This window comes from Geotrypetes seraphini, chromosome 4 (genome assembly GCF_902459505.1).
Source record: "Geotrypetes seraphini chromosome 4, aGeoSer1.1, whole genome shotgun sequence".
NCBI lineage: Eukaryota > Metazoa > Chordata > Amphibia > Gymnophiona > Dermophiidae > Geotrypetes > Geotrypetes seraphini.
The window spans coordinates 322106717-322123234 of record NC_047087.1 but is presented as its reverse complement, the minus strand read 5'-3'; the positions used below and the strand labels follow the sequence as shown (position 1 = coordinate 322123234).

The following is a 16518-nucleotide window of genomic DNA, read 5'->3' as shown; positions in this document are numbered from 1 at the left end:
GGCATTCCGAAAAATTAAAAGGGACAGATTCAGAACCAACGCTAGGAAGTTCTTCTTCACCCAAAGGGTGGTGGACACCTGGAATGAGCTTCCAGAGGGTGTGATAGGACAGAGCACGATATCGGGGTTCAAAAAAGGATTAGATAATTTCCTGAAGGAAAAAGGGATAGAAGGATATAGATAGGGGATTGCTATACAGCTCCTGGACCTGATGGGCCACCGCGTGGGCGGACTGCTGGGCATGATGGACCTCTGGTCTGACCCAGCAGAGGCAATGCTTATGTTCTTATGTATCAGGCATTGAACCTGGAGGAAGAGACCCAGGACATCATGTCCTGACATTCCCAGCAATTCCCAGAAACATATTCTGATATTCCCAGCACTATGCCAGAAGAAAATAACTCGAAAGATCAGATCCTGATATTTCCAGAACTGTCCAGGTGAGAAAGATTTCCAGGATCAGATCCTCATAGTTCAAGCACTGCACCAAGAGAGACTCCCAGAATCCCAATTGCCAGAACTGAACCAGTAAAAAAAAACCTACTTTCAGCACCTGTATCCTAGGCAAATTTAGCAGTGCTTGATCAGGAGAAACAAATAAATGAGAATTAATTTAGAAAAGAAAATGAAGAGTTTAAAAGAAGCAGAAAACAAGAGGAATGCAACTGCTCAAGAAATAGCAAGAGTTATGATGGGGCTAAGGCAAAAGCAGTAGCCTAGCAAGCAAGGGTCAGAGAGAGCGCTGCCACTAGAAGCAGGGGTCAGAGACAGCCCAGGCACAGGGAGTCCAAAAGAAGTCGAGGTCAGTGACAGCATTGCTCTAGGAAGCGGGAACAGAGATAGCAGCAATTGAGGGTCAGCAAGAGTGACAGCGCCAGGACAGGAAGTGAAGATCAGAGATGGAATTGTGTTAGTAACTGCTTTCAGGAAATGGGCTCCATGCCAGCGCCAAAATAGGAGATAGGGTTTAAATCAGAGTTGCTGTAGGTCACCAAACTACAGGAGTGCTCAGAAAATATAGAGAAAGCAAAGCAGAAGCAATCAGAAGAGCAGCAGAGGGCGGAGAAGCGTGAAAGAAGGAGGGTTTCTTCTTTGTCCACCTGGGGGAAACCTGCCTTTCACTCTGACTTCTGAATAGAAAACATGTAATAGTGTTTGCAGAGAACGAGGTTTAATAGTGAGAGAGCATTAGTGCTGCAACAGAGACCCTCCCTTTGGCCCTCCAGGTTTTCTGGGAATGCCCCCCTGGGGGCTCCTCAGTCCACACCTGTGTTAAGACAGACTGCTCTTTTCCAGAGCAGATACTGATTATTTCTCTAGCCTCCTCCTCTCCTCCAGTCTTGGGTCATCGGTTTCTGGCTTCTAGCTCCTTCCTTTTGTTGAGGCTCCAGCAGATCTGCAGCAAGGAAAGGATATGACCAGCAGAATATGAACTGCTGTGTAGAGCAATTCAAAAACCACTGCATAAATACAGCTTAACCCTAAACTAATGGACCACCAATGCAAGGTTTCTAATCTACTTCCTTCATGCAAATCCATGTATCCTCCACGCCAAGGTCAAATTGACACACTTAGCTTAAAACTACAGGCTGGGCACCAGGAAACCGGGGTTCAAATCCCGCCTTTGGAACTCACTTCTCCGACCACTAGGTGGCATCCACCATTTGCTTCTTTCTACCAACACTTTTCCAGCGGCCGTCCTTGGTAGCCAGCCTGCATCGTACTTTTCACGTTCAACCCTTTGCACCTCTGCTCACTGACCAAGCTAGCAGAGGAGCAGGAGACATTTTTCGCTTTGGAGCTGTCTGGTTTTACGATCCTTCTGACACCGGGGCAGTTGCCACTGCTTTCTTGCTCTGAGCCAAATGGTACGGACAAGAGTTTATTATAGAATAATTGATGCTATTTTTCAAATCTAAGATATGGTTACACTGTGCTACTGAATTATTTCTAGCAGTCTGATTTGTGCTTCATTACGATTATACTGCTATGGAAATGAACCACTATTTTTCCTGAAAATCTGAGGGCATTAAACAGAGGGATATTGAGCCGAGGGGCCAGTGAATGGATGTGCCCAAATTTAACCCACTGTGAGTTAAGACCAGCGTCACTCACCAATCATCTGTGCAATGGTCTTCTCATATTCTGCAACAATTCTCCTAGAAAAGAAAAACGCAATTCAAGTCTTCAAGTAGCAGACCCACCCAAAGTGCCCCCTCCCCTGGATTTCTGTACTGTGAAGCCCTGCTGGCACAGAGTTGGGGAAAATAGGATTGAGTGAGGAAGAAAAGGGAAGGAGGATGGGAGGGGGGAAGAGAGAGAGATCATAGAGGTGAGGGGGAAGGATCAGAGAGATTCATGATACAGAGCTTAAAGGGCCATGACTTTCTATTGTAATTTGAATATTTTTACTGCTGTAACTGTTGCTTCTGTCTGACTTATTCTTGTCAAGAAGGCATAAAATAAATTCTAATGACTGTAACTAAAATACGCCCTGCTACATTAGCCAACTGTTTTGATGAATGTTTAATTTGTAATCCACCTTGATTTATTAGTTGGTGAAGTGGACAGCAAGGCCCAGATTCTGTAAACGGTGTCTAAATTGGCCAGCGCTTAGAAAAACGGCACCAGCCACGTGTTAATCACGCTTAGGAGCCGTTAACAGAATCACATTTTAAAAAACGTAGTCCCCAGTTATGTAGGCCAAAGTTTTAAAGTTTTGGGGGGAATCGGGCCTAGTGACGCCTAAGGTCAACTCTGCCCTTAAACACGCCCACTTTGACCTTAGGCGTCAATCGATTTTAAATGTGCCAGTTAAAGCTGATTAATGCAATCAAGTCGGGATCTGGTAGGTGCGTAACTTTCAGCGCCGTTTACAGAATATGGCCCTAAGTTTCCAAATTAAAGTAAATGTGGTGAAGGGATATTCAGGGCTTTGCCTCACTGATATTCACATCAATAAGCAAAGCGATCCTGGGTTCACCACTTGTCTCTCTACAACATAGAAACATAGAAGATGACGGCAGAAAAGGGCTACAGCCCATCAAGTCTGCCCACTCTGCTTACCCACCCCCTGTCTATGCCCTAATGATCCAATTTCCTTATCTTGACCCTCGTAGGGATCCCACATGGGTATCCCATTTATTCTTAAAGTCTGGCACGCTGCCTGCCTCGATCACCTGCACTGGAAGCTTGTTCCAATGATCAACCACTCTCTCTGTGAAGAAATACTTTCTGGTATCGCCATGAAATTTTCCGCCCCTGAGTTTGAGCAGGTGCCCTCTTGTGGCCGAGGGTTCCTTGAGAAAGAAAATATCATCTTCCACTTCGACACGTCCCGTGAGGTACTTAAATGTTTCGATCATGTCTCCCCTCTCCCTACGTTCCTCAAGAGTGTAGAGCTGCAATTTGTTCAGTCTCTCTTCGTACGAGAGACCCTTGAGCCCCGAGATCATCCTGGTGGCCTCCGCTGAACCGATTCAATTCTGCGCACATCTTTACTGTAATGTGGCCTCCAGAATTGCACACAGTACTCCAGATGAGGTCTCACCATGGCCCTGTACAACGGCATTATGACTTCAGGCTTTCGGCTGACGAAACTTCTATTGATACAACCCAATATCTGCCTTGCCTTAGATGAAGCCTTCTCCACTTGATTGGCAGTTTTCATGTCTGCACTGATGATTACTCCTAAATCTCGTTCTGCTGAAGTCCTAGTTAAAGTTTCTCCGTTCAAGAAGTACGTCCTGCATGGATTTCCGCTTCCGAGGTGCATGATCTTACATTTCTTAGCATTGAAGCCTACCTTACATTTCTTAGCATTGAAGCCTAGCTGCCAGGTTGAGGACCAACTTTCCAATGTAAGCAGGTCCTGCGCCATATAATTCTGTAAACTGCATTCACTTACTATATTACATAGTTTGGCGTCATCGGCGAATAGTGTTATTTTACCTTGAAGCCCTTGAGTCAGATCCCCTATGAATATGTTGAAAAGGAGTGGACCCAGGACCGAGCCCTGCGGCACTCCACTGGTCACCTCCGATGTTTTAGAGAGGGTACCATTAACCACCACCCTCTGGGGACAAATCCTTCTTCAGGTATATTAGTGACAGAAAAAGGAACACAGGCGGGATAGTACGCCTTAGAAGACTGGACGGAAGTTACGTGGAAGCAGATTCCGATAAAGCCGAACTACTGAATGAATACTTCTGTTCAGTCTTCACCTGTGAGGCACCGGGACACGGTCCACAGTTGAAGGCAACACAAAGCACAGAAGACCCGTTTCAGAATTTTGAGTTCACACCAGGTGAAGTTTACAGTGAACTGGCAAGACTCAAGGTGAACAAAGCCATGGGACCAGACAATTTGCACCCAAGAGTGCTCAGAGAATTGAGCGATGTCCTGGCGAAACCGTTGGCTGAGCTATTCAATCTCTCCCTAAGTAAGGGGAAAGTTCCCCTGGACTGGAAATTAGCTAATGTCGTTCCTCTGCATAAAAAGGGTTGCAGGGCAGAGGCTGCAAATTATAGACCGGTGAGTCTCACATCAATAGCAAATTGGACACGATCTTGAATGAAGGGAATCTTCGGGATCCCAGTCAGCATGGATTCACCAAGGGTAGGTCCTGCCAATCCAATCTCATCAGCTTCTTTGACTGGATAACAAGAAAGTTGAACTTGGGAGAGTCTTTGGACGTCGTGTACCTGGACTTCAGTAAAGCTTTTGACAGTGTCCCACACCGCAGGCTGCTAAGCAAGATGGAATCGATGGGGTTAGGAGAGACACTAACTGCATGGGTCAATGATTGGCTGAGTGGCAGACTTCAGAGGGTGGTGGTTAATGGTACCCTCTCTAAAACATCGGAGGTGACCAGTGGAGTGCCGCAGGGCTCGGTCCTGGGTCCACTCCTTTTCAACATATTCATAGGGGATCTGACTCAAGGGCTTCAAGGTAAAATAACACTATTCGCTGATGACGCCAAACTATGTAATATAGTAAGTGAATGCAGTTTACAGAATTATATGGCGCAGGACCTGCTTACATTGGAAAGTTGGTCCTCAACCTGGCAGCTAGGCTTCAATGCTAAGAAATGTAAGGTCATGCACCTCAGAAGCGGAAATCCATGCAGGACGTACTTCTTGAACGGAGAAACTTTAACTAGGACTTCAGCAGAACGAGATTTAGGAGTAATCATCAGTGCAGAAGGCTTCATCTAAGGCAAGGCAGATATTGGGTTGTATCAATAGAAGTTTCGTCAGCCGAAAGCCTGAAGTCATAATGCCGTTGTACAGGGCCATGGTGATACCTCATCTGGAGTACTGTGTGCAATTCTGGAGGCCACATTACAGTAAAGATGTGCGCAGAATTGAATCGGTTCAACGGACGGCCACCAGGATGATCTCGGGGCTCAAGGGTCTCTCATACGAAGAGAGACTGAACAAATTGCAGCTCTACACTCTTGAGGAACGTAGGGAGAGGGGAGACATGATCGAAACATTTAAGTACCTCACGGGACGTGTCGAAGTGGAAGATGATATTTTCTTTCTCAAGAGACCCTCGGCCACAAGAGGGCACCCGCTCAAACTCAGGGGCGCAAAATTTCATGGCGACACCAGAAAGTATTTCTTCACAGAGAGAGTGGTTGATCATTGGAACAAGCTTCCAGTGCAGGTGATCGAGGCAGACAGCGTGCCAGACTTTAAGAATAAATGGGATACCCATGTGGGATCCCTATGAGGGTCAAGATAAGGAAATTGGGTCATTAGGGCATAGACAAGGGGTGGGTAAGCAGAATGGGCAGACTTGATGGGCTGTAGCCCTTTTCTGCCGTCATCTTCTATGTTTCTATGAAGTCTGCCACTCAACCAATCATTGACCCATGCAGTTAGTGTCTCTCCTAACTCCATCGATTCCATCTTGCTTAGCAGCCTGCGGTGTGGGACACTGTCAAAAGCTTTACTGAAGTCCAGGTACACGACGTCCAAAGACTCTCCCAAGTCCAACTTTCTTGTTACCCAGTCAAAGAAGCTGATGAGATTGGATTGGCAGGATCTACCCTTGGTGAATCCATGCTGACTGGGATCCCGAAGATTCCCTTCATTCAAGATCATGTCCAATTTGCTTTTAATTAGTGTTTCCATGAGTTTGCACACTATTGATGTGAGACTCACCGGTCTATAATTTGCAGCCTCTGCCCTGCAACCCTTTTTATGCAGAGGAACGACATTAGCTAATTTCCAGTCCAGGGGAACTTTCCCCTTACTTAGGGAGAGATTGAATAGCTCAGCCAACGGTTTCACCAGGACATCGCTCAATTCTCTGAGCACTCTTGGGTGCAAATTGTCTGGTCCCATGGCTTTGTTCACCTTGAGTCTTGCCAGTTCACTGTAAACTTCACCTGGTGTGAACTCAAAATTCTGAAACGGGTCTTCTGTGCTTTGTGTTGCCTTCAACTGCGGACCGTGTCCCGGTGCCTCACAGGTGAAGACTGAGCCGAAGTATTCATTCAGTAGTTCGGCTTTATCGGAATCTGCTTCCACGTAACTTCCGTCCCATCTTCTAAGGCGTACTATCCCGCCTGTGTTCCTTTTTCTGTCACTAATATACCTGAAGAAGGATTTGTCCCCCTTTTTAATGTTTTTTGCCAGAATTTCTTCCACTCGAAGTTTTGCCTCCCTAACTGCCATTTTGACCGCTGTAGACCTGGTCCTATATTCTACTTTTGCCTCTCTTTTCTCCGTGCGCTTGTAGGAGAGAAACGCTTTTTTCTTCTCCTTAATGAGGTGTGAGATCTCCGCGGTGAACCATTGGGGTTTATTGTTTCTTTGTCGTTTATTTACTGATTTTATGAAGCGGCTAGTTGCTTCATGTATGGTTGATTTCAGTGTTAACCACTTAGCTTCTACATCATCGATCTCCGTTTGGTCCTGCAGCGTCTGATGGATGAAATCTCCCATGCGTGCGAAGTCTGTGCCCCGGAAATTGAGTACCTTTGTTTTCGTGTTTGATCTAGGGAAGCCTTTCCTAATGTTGAACCATACTATGTTGTAGTCGCTGAAGGCTAGCGTATCTCTTACTGAGACCTCTGAGACGCTTTCCCCGTTGGTGAGTACCAGGTCGAGGATCGCCTGGGCCCTAGTGGGCTCCGTTACCATTTGTTTGAGATGTGCTCCCTTTATGGAGGTTAAGAGCCTCCTGCTACCGCTGGTTGTCACTGAAAATGAGTTCCAGTCTGCATCAGGCATATTGAAGTCCCCTAGCAGTACAGCTTCTCCTCGTAGAGTGATATTCTCTATGTCTTCAATTAATTCTGCGTCCATGTCTTCAAGTTGTCTTGGGGGTCTGTATACCACACCTAGATACAGGCATTTTTCTCTGCCTCTTGCCAGGTTTACCCAGAGGGACTCCCCGGTGTACTTGACATCTGTGATCCTGGTGGTTTTGATGTCCTCTTTAATGTATAGAGCTACCCCCCTCCTAACCTGCCCTCTCTGTCCTGACGAAGTAGATTGTAGCCCGGTATAGCCATATCCCACCCATGTGAGTCCGTGAACCAAGTGCACAAAGGAAACGTACTTCTGAAAATCAGTATAAAGTCTGCCGGTATATGTAGCCAACTGAAAAGCACCAGGTCTATGAGAAAGCACTGTGGGTTATTTTCTCAGAGAACAGTTACAACTATCCATAACCCGCTCGGAGCAGTGGTGGAGGCAAAGACAATCTCTGAACTGAAGAGGAACTCTAGGGGATGGAATGTATAGACAGACTGAATTGGCCATAAGGTTTATAATGTTTAATAGTTGCAACCCAGAATCTCCTCATAATACTCCGTCAAAAATTACAAAGACTAGGAGACAGTCGATGAAACTGCATCGGTTGAAATTGGAAAGGGGTAAGTTATGTGGTTGGGCAGAGCTAAGAATCTAAGACTGATAAACTTTCCAGTCACGTTATCTTGCTCCCCTTGAACTATTTAAAATATATGTTTACATAGATAGGCATTTTAAGAAGTCTGTCATAGGGGAAAACACCCTCCAGGGATTCAAGACAAAGTTAGACAAGTTCCTGCTGAACAAGGACTTACGATGGTAGGGCTAGTCTCAATTAGGGCGCTGGTCTTTGACCAAAGGGCCGCCGCGTGAACGGATTGCTGGGCATGATGGACCACTGGTCTGACCCAGCAGCAGCATTTCTTATGTTCAAACCAATAGGAGGAAATATTGTTTCACTCAGAGAATAGTTAAGCTCTGGAACGCATTGCTAGAGGATGTGGTAAGAGCGGATAGCGTAGCTGGTTTTAAGAAAGGTTTGGACAAGTTCCTGGAGGAAAAGTCCATAGTCTGTTATTGACAAAGACATGGGGGAAGCCACTGCTTGCATGGAATGTTGCTACTCCTTGGGTTTTGGCCAGGTACTAGGGACCTGGATTGGCCACCGTGAGAATGGGCTATTCTTATGGGCCCCTTACTACTGTGGGCCCTCGGGCACCGACCTATTGTCCCAGTGATCAATCCAGCCCTGATCTCACTCCTCTGCCACTTTGGCACTGAATGCCAAAGATGTGGCCTCATGTGCAGCCAGCCTCTTCTTTCTCTGCTTGTGATCAGTGCCAGGCTGGGGACTGGGAGGGTAGGTGCCAGGATACACTGAAAGAGGGAGATGGGTGCCACAGAGGGGAAGTGTCAACACTGCCTCTTTTGATGCCTGTGAAAGTGGAAAATTCTGCCCCAATTTTTCAGTGTGCTGGAGCCCAGAATCCCCCTAGGAATGCCTGAATCTTTAGTATAAGGGGTCTCGATTGTCCTCATTAAATAGCTTCAGAAATGGAGCAAAAATTGTGGCTGAACTGTCCCTGCTACACATGTGTTACATAAAAGAACATGCCTCTGGCTACCATTCTACAATTTTATTAAAAATTTTTCCACGCTACAGTTTGTCCACAGAATAAAACTTTATAAAATGAATCCCAGGGCTCCTCCTTTTACACAATATAGAAGTAATATTTGAAGGTCGTATTCACACATATGTGGCCTTCTATAAAATACTCACCACCTAAAAGTGCACTTTACTGTCTCTGTTAGAGAAGCCCCTGAATTAAGCTGTATTACAAAAGTTCCTGACTACAAGCCTGAAATGAAGCATTCACCTAAAAATTTGTAAATATCACAGTCCTGTCTCCTCTATGGATAAGGGAAGACTTCCTGACCTAGTGAGATGACCTAGAAGCACTGGCCTAAGACAAATGATATGAGAACATAAGAATTGCCGTGGGTCAGACCAGTGGTCCATCATGCCCAGCAGTCCGCTCACACAGTGGCCCTAAGGTCAAAGCCATAACTGAGTCTAGCCTTACCTGAGGACGGTTCCGGTTCAGCAGGAACTTGTCCAACCTTGTCTTGAATCCCTGGAGGGGTTTTCCCCTATAACAGACTCCGGAAGAGCGTTCCAGTTTTCTACCACTCTCTGGGTGAAGAAGAACTTCCTTACATTTGTATGGAATCTATCACCTTTTAACTTTAGAGAGTGCCCTCTAGTTCTCTCCACCTTGGAGAGGGTGAACAACCTGTCTTTATCTAGTAAGTCTATTCCCTTCTCCATACAGGATCAGTAATGAGGATGGTGTTTGAAATTTCCAAAGTCTGCAAAAAAGTGCTCCCCTCACCTCATCTCTACCACTTCCCTGCGACTCTCCTCATACTTCTCTTTCCATTCCAAGGCCTCTCGCTCCTTGGCTGAAATCTGAAGAAGAAGAGAGAACAAAACATGAAGGAAAACAAGACACTAGCCAAACTCCATCTCAACCCCACACCTGGGTCTCTCTGTCCTTCTCCCAGATTTCTCAACCCCTCCAAACCCTGCATCCATGTTTCTCCATCTCAACCCCACACCTGTGTCTCTCTGTCCTTCTCCCTGATTTCTCAACCCCTCCAATCCCCGCATCCATGTTTCTCCATCTCAACCCCACACCTGTGTCTCTCTGTCCTTCTCCCTGATTTCTCAACCCCCTCTAATCCCCGCATCCATGTTTCTCCATCTCAACCCCACACCTGGGTCTCTCTGTCCTTCTCCCTGATTTCTCAACCCTTCCAATCCCCGCATCCATGTTTCTCCATCTCAAACCCACACCTGGGTCTCTCTGTCCTTCTCCCTGATTTCTCAACCCCTCCAATCCCCGCATCCATGTTTCTCCATCTCAACCCCACACCTGGGTCTCTTTGTCCTTCTCCAATATTTCTCAACCCCTTCAACCCCGCATCCATGTTTCTCCATCTCAACCCCACACCTGGGTCTCTCTGTCCTTCTCCCTGATTTCTCAACCCCTCCAATCCCCGCATCCATGTTTCTCCATCTCAACCCCACACCTGGGTCTCTCTATCCTTCTCCCTGAAGTGTCCATCCCGTCTGGAGAAGGCATCCAGACAGTAGTGAGTAGTGAACGTGTGAACTGAGGACCAAGTGGCAGCCTTGCAGATTTCCTCGATGGGCGTGGAACGGAGGAAAGCCACAGAAGCAGCCATAGCTCTGACCCTATGGGCCGTGACAGCACCTTCCAGTGAGAGACCGGCCCGAGCATAACAGAACGCAATGCAGGCAGCAAGCCAGTTGGAAAGCGTCCGTTTAGAGACAGGACGACCTAGACGGTTAGGATCGAAGGTCAGAAAGAGCTGAGGAGACGAGCGGTGAGCCCTGGTACGGTCAAGGTAGTATGCAAGGGCACGCTTACAATCCAGCGTGTGCAACGCCTGTTCCCCAGGATGAGAATGGGGTTTAGGGAAAAAGACCGGCAACACAATGGACTGGTTGAGGTGAAAAGCCGAGACCATCTTGGGGAGGAATTTAGGGTGGGTACGCAGAACCACCTTGTCATGGTGAAAAACAGTGAACGGTGGATCGGCGACCAGTGCATGCAGCTCACTAACCCTCCTGGCAGAGGTGATGGCAATGAGGAAAAGCACCTTCCAAGTTAGAAATTTGAGCGAAGTCGTGGCAAGAGGCTCAAAAGGAGGTTTCATGAGGGCTGATAAAACCACATTTAGGTCCCAGACGACAGGAGGAGGCTTCAGAGGTGGTTTGACATGGAAGAGGCCTCTCATGAACCGGGAAACCAGAGGATGAGCCGTGAGAGGTTTTCCGAGGATAGGCTCATGAAACACAGTGATGGCACTGAGGTGGACTCTGATTGAGGTAGACTTGAGGCCAGCATCGGACAGAGAGAGTAAATAGTCCAGTACAGTTTCCACCGCCAATGAGGTGGGATTGTGATGATGCAGGAGACACCAAGAGGAAAACCGGGTCCACTTCTGATGGTAACATTGAAGAGTGGCCGGTTTCCTGGAGGCATCCAAAATGCGACGGACAGGCTGAGACAGATTCTCTGGAGAGGTCAGCCCGAGAGAAACCAAGCTGTCAGGTGGAGCGAAGACAGATTGGGATGTAGTAGAGACTGATGCTGCTGTGTAAGTAGAGTAGGAAACACAGGAAGAGGAATGGGCTCCCTGGAGCTGAGCTGAAGCAGAAGGGAGAACCAGTGTTGTCGAGGCCACCGAGGGGCGATGAGAATCATGGTGGCCTTGTCCCTGCGGAGTTTGTATAGCGTCCGCAACATCAGAGGGAGTGGAGGAAAGGCATAGAGGAACCGATCCGTCCAGTCGAGCAGGAATGCATCCGGGGCCAGACGGTGAGGAGAGAAGAGTCTGGAACAGAACTGGGGCAGCTGATGGTTGTGAGGAGCTGCAAAGAGGTCCACCTGTGGAGTGCCCCAGTGAGCAAAGATGGAGCGGAGTGTTGGAGGGTCCAGAGTCCACTCGTGAGGTTGAAGGATGCGGCTGAGATTGTCGGCCAGGGAGTTCTGTTTGCCCTGGATGTAGACAGCCTTGAGGAAGAGACTGTGGTCCGTGGCCCAGGTCCAGATGCGGAGAGCCTCCTGACAGAGGAGGCGAGATCCGGTGCCGCCTTGCTTGTTTATGTAGTACATGGCGACTTGATTGTCTGTGTACAGGAGAAGAACCTGAGGGCAGAGAAGGTGCTGGAAGGCCTTGAGAGCATAGAACATGGCTCTGAGTTCCAGGAAATTGATGTGATGTTGACGCTCCTGAGGGGTCCAGAGTCCCTGGGTGCGTAGATCTCCTAGGTGAGCTCCCCACGCATAGGGGGAGGCATCCGTGGTTATGATCATGGAGTGAGGGGGTAGATGAAGGAGTAGACCCCTGGAAAGATTGGAGGAGTTCAACCACCATTGAAGAGATTGCTGAAGAGACGATGTCACAGAGATGGGATGAGAAAGAGGATCCGTGGTCTGTGACCATTGGTTGGCTAGAGTCCACTGAGGTGTCCTGAGGTGGAGTCGCGCCAGAGGAAGTACATGGACCGTCGAGGCCATGTAGCCCAAGAGGACCATCATCTGTCGAGCTGGGATGGTTTGATGAAGGAGCACCTGACGGCAGGGTCCGGTGTCGGTCGGAGGGGAGAAACGCTCTCATCAGAGTGGTGTCGAGAACTGCTCCGATGAACTGAAGTCGCTGTGTGGGAAGCAGATGCGACTTGGGGTAGTTGATCTCGAACCCCAAGAGATGGAGGAAAGAGATGGTGTGATGAGTGGCTTGCAGCACAAGTGGAGACGTAGTTGCTTTCACCAACCAATCGTCCAAGTAGGGGAACACCTGGAGGTTGAGACCTGAGGAAGGCTGCTACCACAATAAGGCACTTGGTGAACACCCTGGGCGATGATGCGAGGCCAAAAGGTAGTACCTTGTACTGATAGTGGCGGTGCTGAATCTGAAAGCGGAGGTAGCGACGTGAATTCAGATTGATGGGGATGTGAGTGTAGGCCTCTTTGAAGTCCAGGGAACATAGCCAGTCGTGATGAGAGAGAAGAGGGTAAAGCGTGGCCAGGGAGAGCATTCTGAACTTCTCTTTGACCAGACACTTGTTGAGGTCCCGGAGATCAAGGATGGGGCGGAGGTCTCCTGTCTTCTTGGGAACCAGGAAGTAGCGGGAGTAGAATCCCTGACCCCTTTGGTCCGGAGGCACCTCTTCGATGGCATTGAGAAGAAGGAGGGATTGGACCTCCCTCAGGAGGAGGGGGGTTTGGGAGGAGTGAGAAGCAGACTCTACGGGAGGATTGTCTGGTGGAAGAGTCTGGAAGTTGAGAGAGTAGCCGTGGCAAATGATGTTGAGGACCCATTGGTCTGATGTGATGACCTCCCAACGGCTGAGGAAATGCTGGAGGCGACCTCCGATAGGCTGAGGAAGAGGTAATGATGTTGGGAGACTGGCTATGCCCTGGAGAAAAGAGTCAAAAGGGCTGAGATGGTTTTGACGGAGGTAGAGACTTGGCAGGTTGGTGAGACTGAGAGCGAGCCTGGGTTTGATGTTGTTGCCGAGGTCGGCGTGGCTGCTGTTGAGGCGGGTTGAGAGGTCTGGCCGAGAACCTGCATTGGTAAGAAGACTGTTGCCTGTAGGGGCGAGCAGGTGGAGTCTTCTTTTTAGGTTTGATCAGAGTGTCCCACCTGGTCTCGTGTGCCGAGAGCTTCTGGTTGGTCGAGTCCAGGGATTCTCCGAAGAGTTCATCACCCAGATAAGGTGCGTTAGCCAGGCGGTCCTGGTGGTTAATGTCTAGGTCAGAGACTCTCAGCCATGCCAAACGGCGCATGGCCACCGCCATGGCAGATGCGCGAGAGGTCAGCTCAAATGAGTCGTAGATGGAGCGAACCATGAATTTCCTGAGTTGGAGGAGGCTAGAAATATGTTGCTGGAAAAGAGGGACCTTACGTTCAGGAAGATATTTTTGTAAGGAGGAGAGCTGTTGCACCAGATGCTTCATGTAGAAGGAGAAGTGGAAGGTGTAGTTGTTGGCTCTATTGGCTAACATGGCATTTTGGAAAAGGCGCTTACCAAATTTATCCATGGTTTTTCCCTCTCTGCCAGGAGGGGTGGAGGCATATACACTGGAACCCTGAGATTTTTTCAAGGTAGATTCCACCAGGAGGGACTCGTGGGGCAATTGAGGTTTATCAAACCCTGGGATTGGGATAACCCGGTATAAGCTATCCAATTTACGAGGGGCTCCAGGAACCGTGAGGGGAGCTTCCCAGTTTTTATAGAAAGTTTCCCGTAAGATGTCGTGGACGGGCAACTTCAGAAATTCTTTGGGAGGTTGCTCAAAGTCTAGGGCATCGAGGAAAGCCTGAGACTTTTTAGAGTTGGACTCCAAGGGAATGGAAAGAGCTGCTGACATCTCCCTAAGGAATTTGGAGAAAGAGGATTGCTCTGGTTTGGAGACGGTGTCGGTCATGGAGGGTTCTTCATCGGTTGATGAAGCGTCCTCCTCAGTACCGTGAGGGGAGTCTTCCCACAAATCTGGGTCCCTAACGTCGGGGTGCGTACATTTGGACATCGGTGTGGAGGGCTCGGCATGGCGGGTCTTTGAAAGAGATTTGCCTGAGCGCACCGAGGCGGTACCGGGTGAGGAAGACCGATGTCGTTCCTGGGACCGGACAGGGTCGGCAGCATCACGGGTACGTACTGTAGGTGTTTCTGCCAAGAGCACCGGCATGGAAGTATTAATCGGTACCGAGGGGGTCGACACCGATGGGACAGTGTGAGGCTCGGACCGGTCCTGTACCGGAAGGTGCGGTGCCAGCAACGCCGGCAACAGTTGTTGGAGCTGTTGTTGCAGCTGCTCCTGTAACTGTGTTTGGAGTATGGCCGCAATGCGGTCGTCCAGGGGAGGCACCGGTACCGCTTTTTTCTTCTTTGGTACCATAGGTGCCGCTCTACGCTCCGGCGATGAGGAGGCCGATGATGAGGCACTCACCGAGATCGGAGCGGAGCGTTTGCGGGGCCGGTGCGGCGCCGGGAGGGCCGGTGTCGCAACCGTGGCAGGAGGGCGCTCAAGGGAAGTGGGAGGCTTCTTAGCCGGCTTACCTGGGCCCAACGACCCCGAGGAAGGGCCCGGTGGTGTCGATGTCGTCGGTGCCGACTTCTGTGGTGCCGTCGACGTCGCAGCCGGTTCCATGGCAGATCCGGTACCAAACAAAATATTTTGCTGGATCTGCCGATTTTTCAAAGTACGCTTTTTAAGCGTAGCACAGCGGATGTAGGTGTCAACCCGATGCTCTGGACCCAAGCACTGGAGGCACCAATTGTGTGGGTCGGTGAGGGAGATCGGGCGTGCACACCGCTGGCACTTCTTAAAACCCGGTTGAGGGGGCATGAAGGGAAACACGGCCTCCGCAAAATTGAATCCGGAGGCCTGTATGGTGGCAACAGGCCCCGCCGGGGCCGGCCTGAAAAAATAAAGAAAACTCAACGAGTTTTTTTTTTTTTTAAACAAAAATAAAGGGAATCCGATAAGAAAAAAGGAAAAAAGAGAGAAAATACGCGAGCGGGAAGGCAAAAATTAGTTTTTCAACAGCCGTTGAAAACACATGCGTCTTCTTCGCTCCGCGGAAACGAAGAAACTGGGGACCACGCACTCCTCCGTCGGGCGGGAAGGCACTCGCGCATGTGCGGTGCGGCCAACTAGAACTTTCTAGTTAAAAAGGTCCGTACCGGGGCTCCGTCAGTGACGTCACCCATGCGTTAAGAATATGCTGCCTGCTTGTCCTGGGATAAAAGATAGAATTCTGTTATAAAAACATCCCTTTAGAGAAGGAATAGCAAATATCTGCAAACAAATTCAAAGAGATTGAGAAAAGACCATATAAAGACTTAAAACACATACAGTCAAACCTTGGATTGCAAGACAAGCAAAACATTTGATTCAATTTTAACTTGATATACAAGCAATGTCTTACAATACATGTACTTACAATATACACACATCACAACTGAGCCGATGGTTCTTCTCTCTCTGACGCTGCAGGAGTGTAGTGACTGTTCTATACCAGTGAGGTCTTGTAATACAAGTACGTAGAGTATTTTGTATTAAAGTTTTTGGGTTGTGGAACGAATCATCTGAGTTTCCATTATTTCCTATGGGGAAATTTGCTTTGATCTACGAGCGCTTTGGATTGCAAGCATGCTTCTGGAACGAATTATGCTCGCAAACCAAGGTTTTACTGTACAACCAAACTTGAACAATATTCTTGCCTCTATAGGGAGCCAGTGCAATATTTGGTAATATTTTGTCACGTGATATAAACTTAAGGTTTAGTTTAGTTTAAACTTCCCCCTCCCTCCCCCCCTCTCCTTTCTATTTACCAAGCCCTCCTTCCTTCCATTGGAGTTCCTTTCTTTGATTTTAATTCCTGTAAACCGTGTCGAGCTCCACTTCTGTGGAGATGACGCGGTATATAAACTTAAGGTTTAGTTTAGTTTAGTTTAGTTTAGTGATCAATATTTTTCAAATATCTAACTTACAGCAGTGTTTTGAATAACTTGCATCCTCTTGATGTTTTTCTTACATATCAATAAATAAAGGACGCTATAGTAGTCTAAATACTTAGGATGAGTGACTGTACCAAAAGCTTAAAGGAGGAAAAGTCAAAATATGGTCTTATTGTTCGAAGCTTCCAT

General features: G+C 48.3%; 1 protein-coding gene across 10 annotated transcripts in view; it reads right to left on the bottom strand.

Annotated features, from left to right (window-relative positions):
- TACC2 (transforming acidic coiled-coil containing protein 2) overlaps window positions 1-16518 on the bottom strand; it is a 206163-nt gene that overhangs the window by 18706 nt on the left and 170939 nt on the right. For 8 of the 10 annotated variants that reach the window (XM_033943061.1, XM_033943059.1, XM_033943064.1 and 5 more), the window contains 2 exons: window positions 9662-9738; window positions 2116-2159 (listed from right to left, as the gene is read on the bottom strand). In XM_033943061.1, coding sequence (XP_033798952.1) covers window positions 2116-2159; window positions 9662-9738 — 121 coding nt within the window. Of the gene's footprint in view, window positions 1-1267; window positions 1397-2115; window positions 2160-9661; window positions 9739-16518 lie in introns of all 10 variants that reach the window. The other 2 variants (XM_033943068.1, XM_033943065.1) reach the window with 1 other exon arrangement.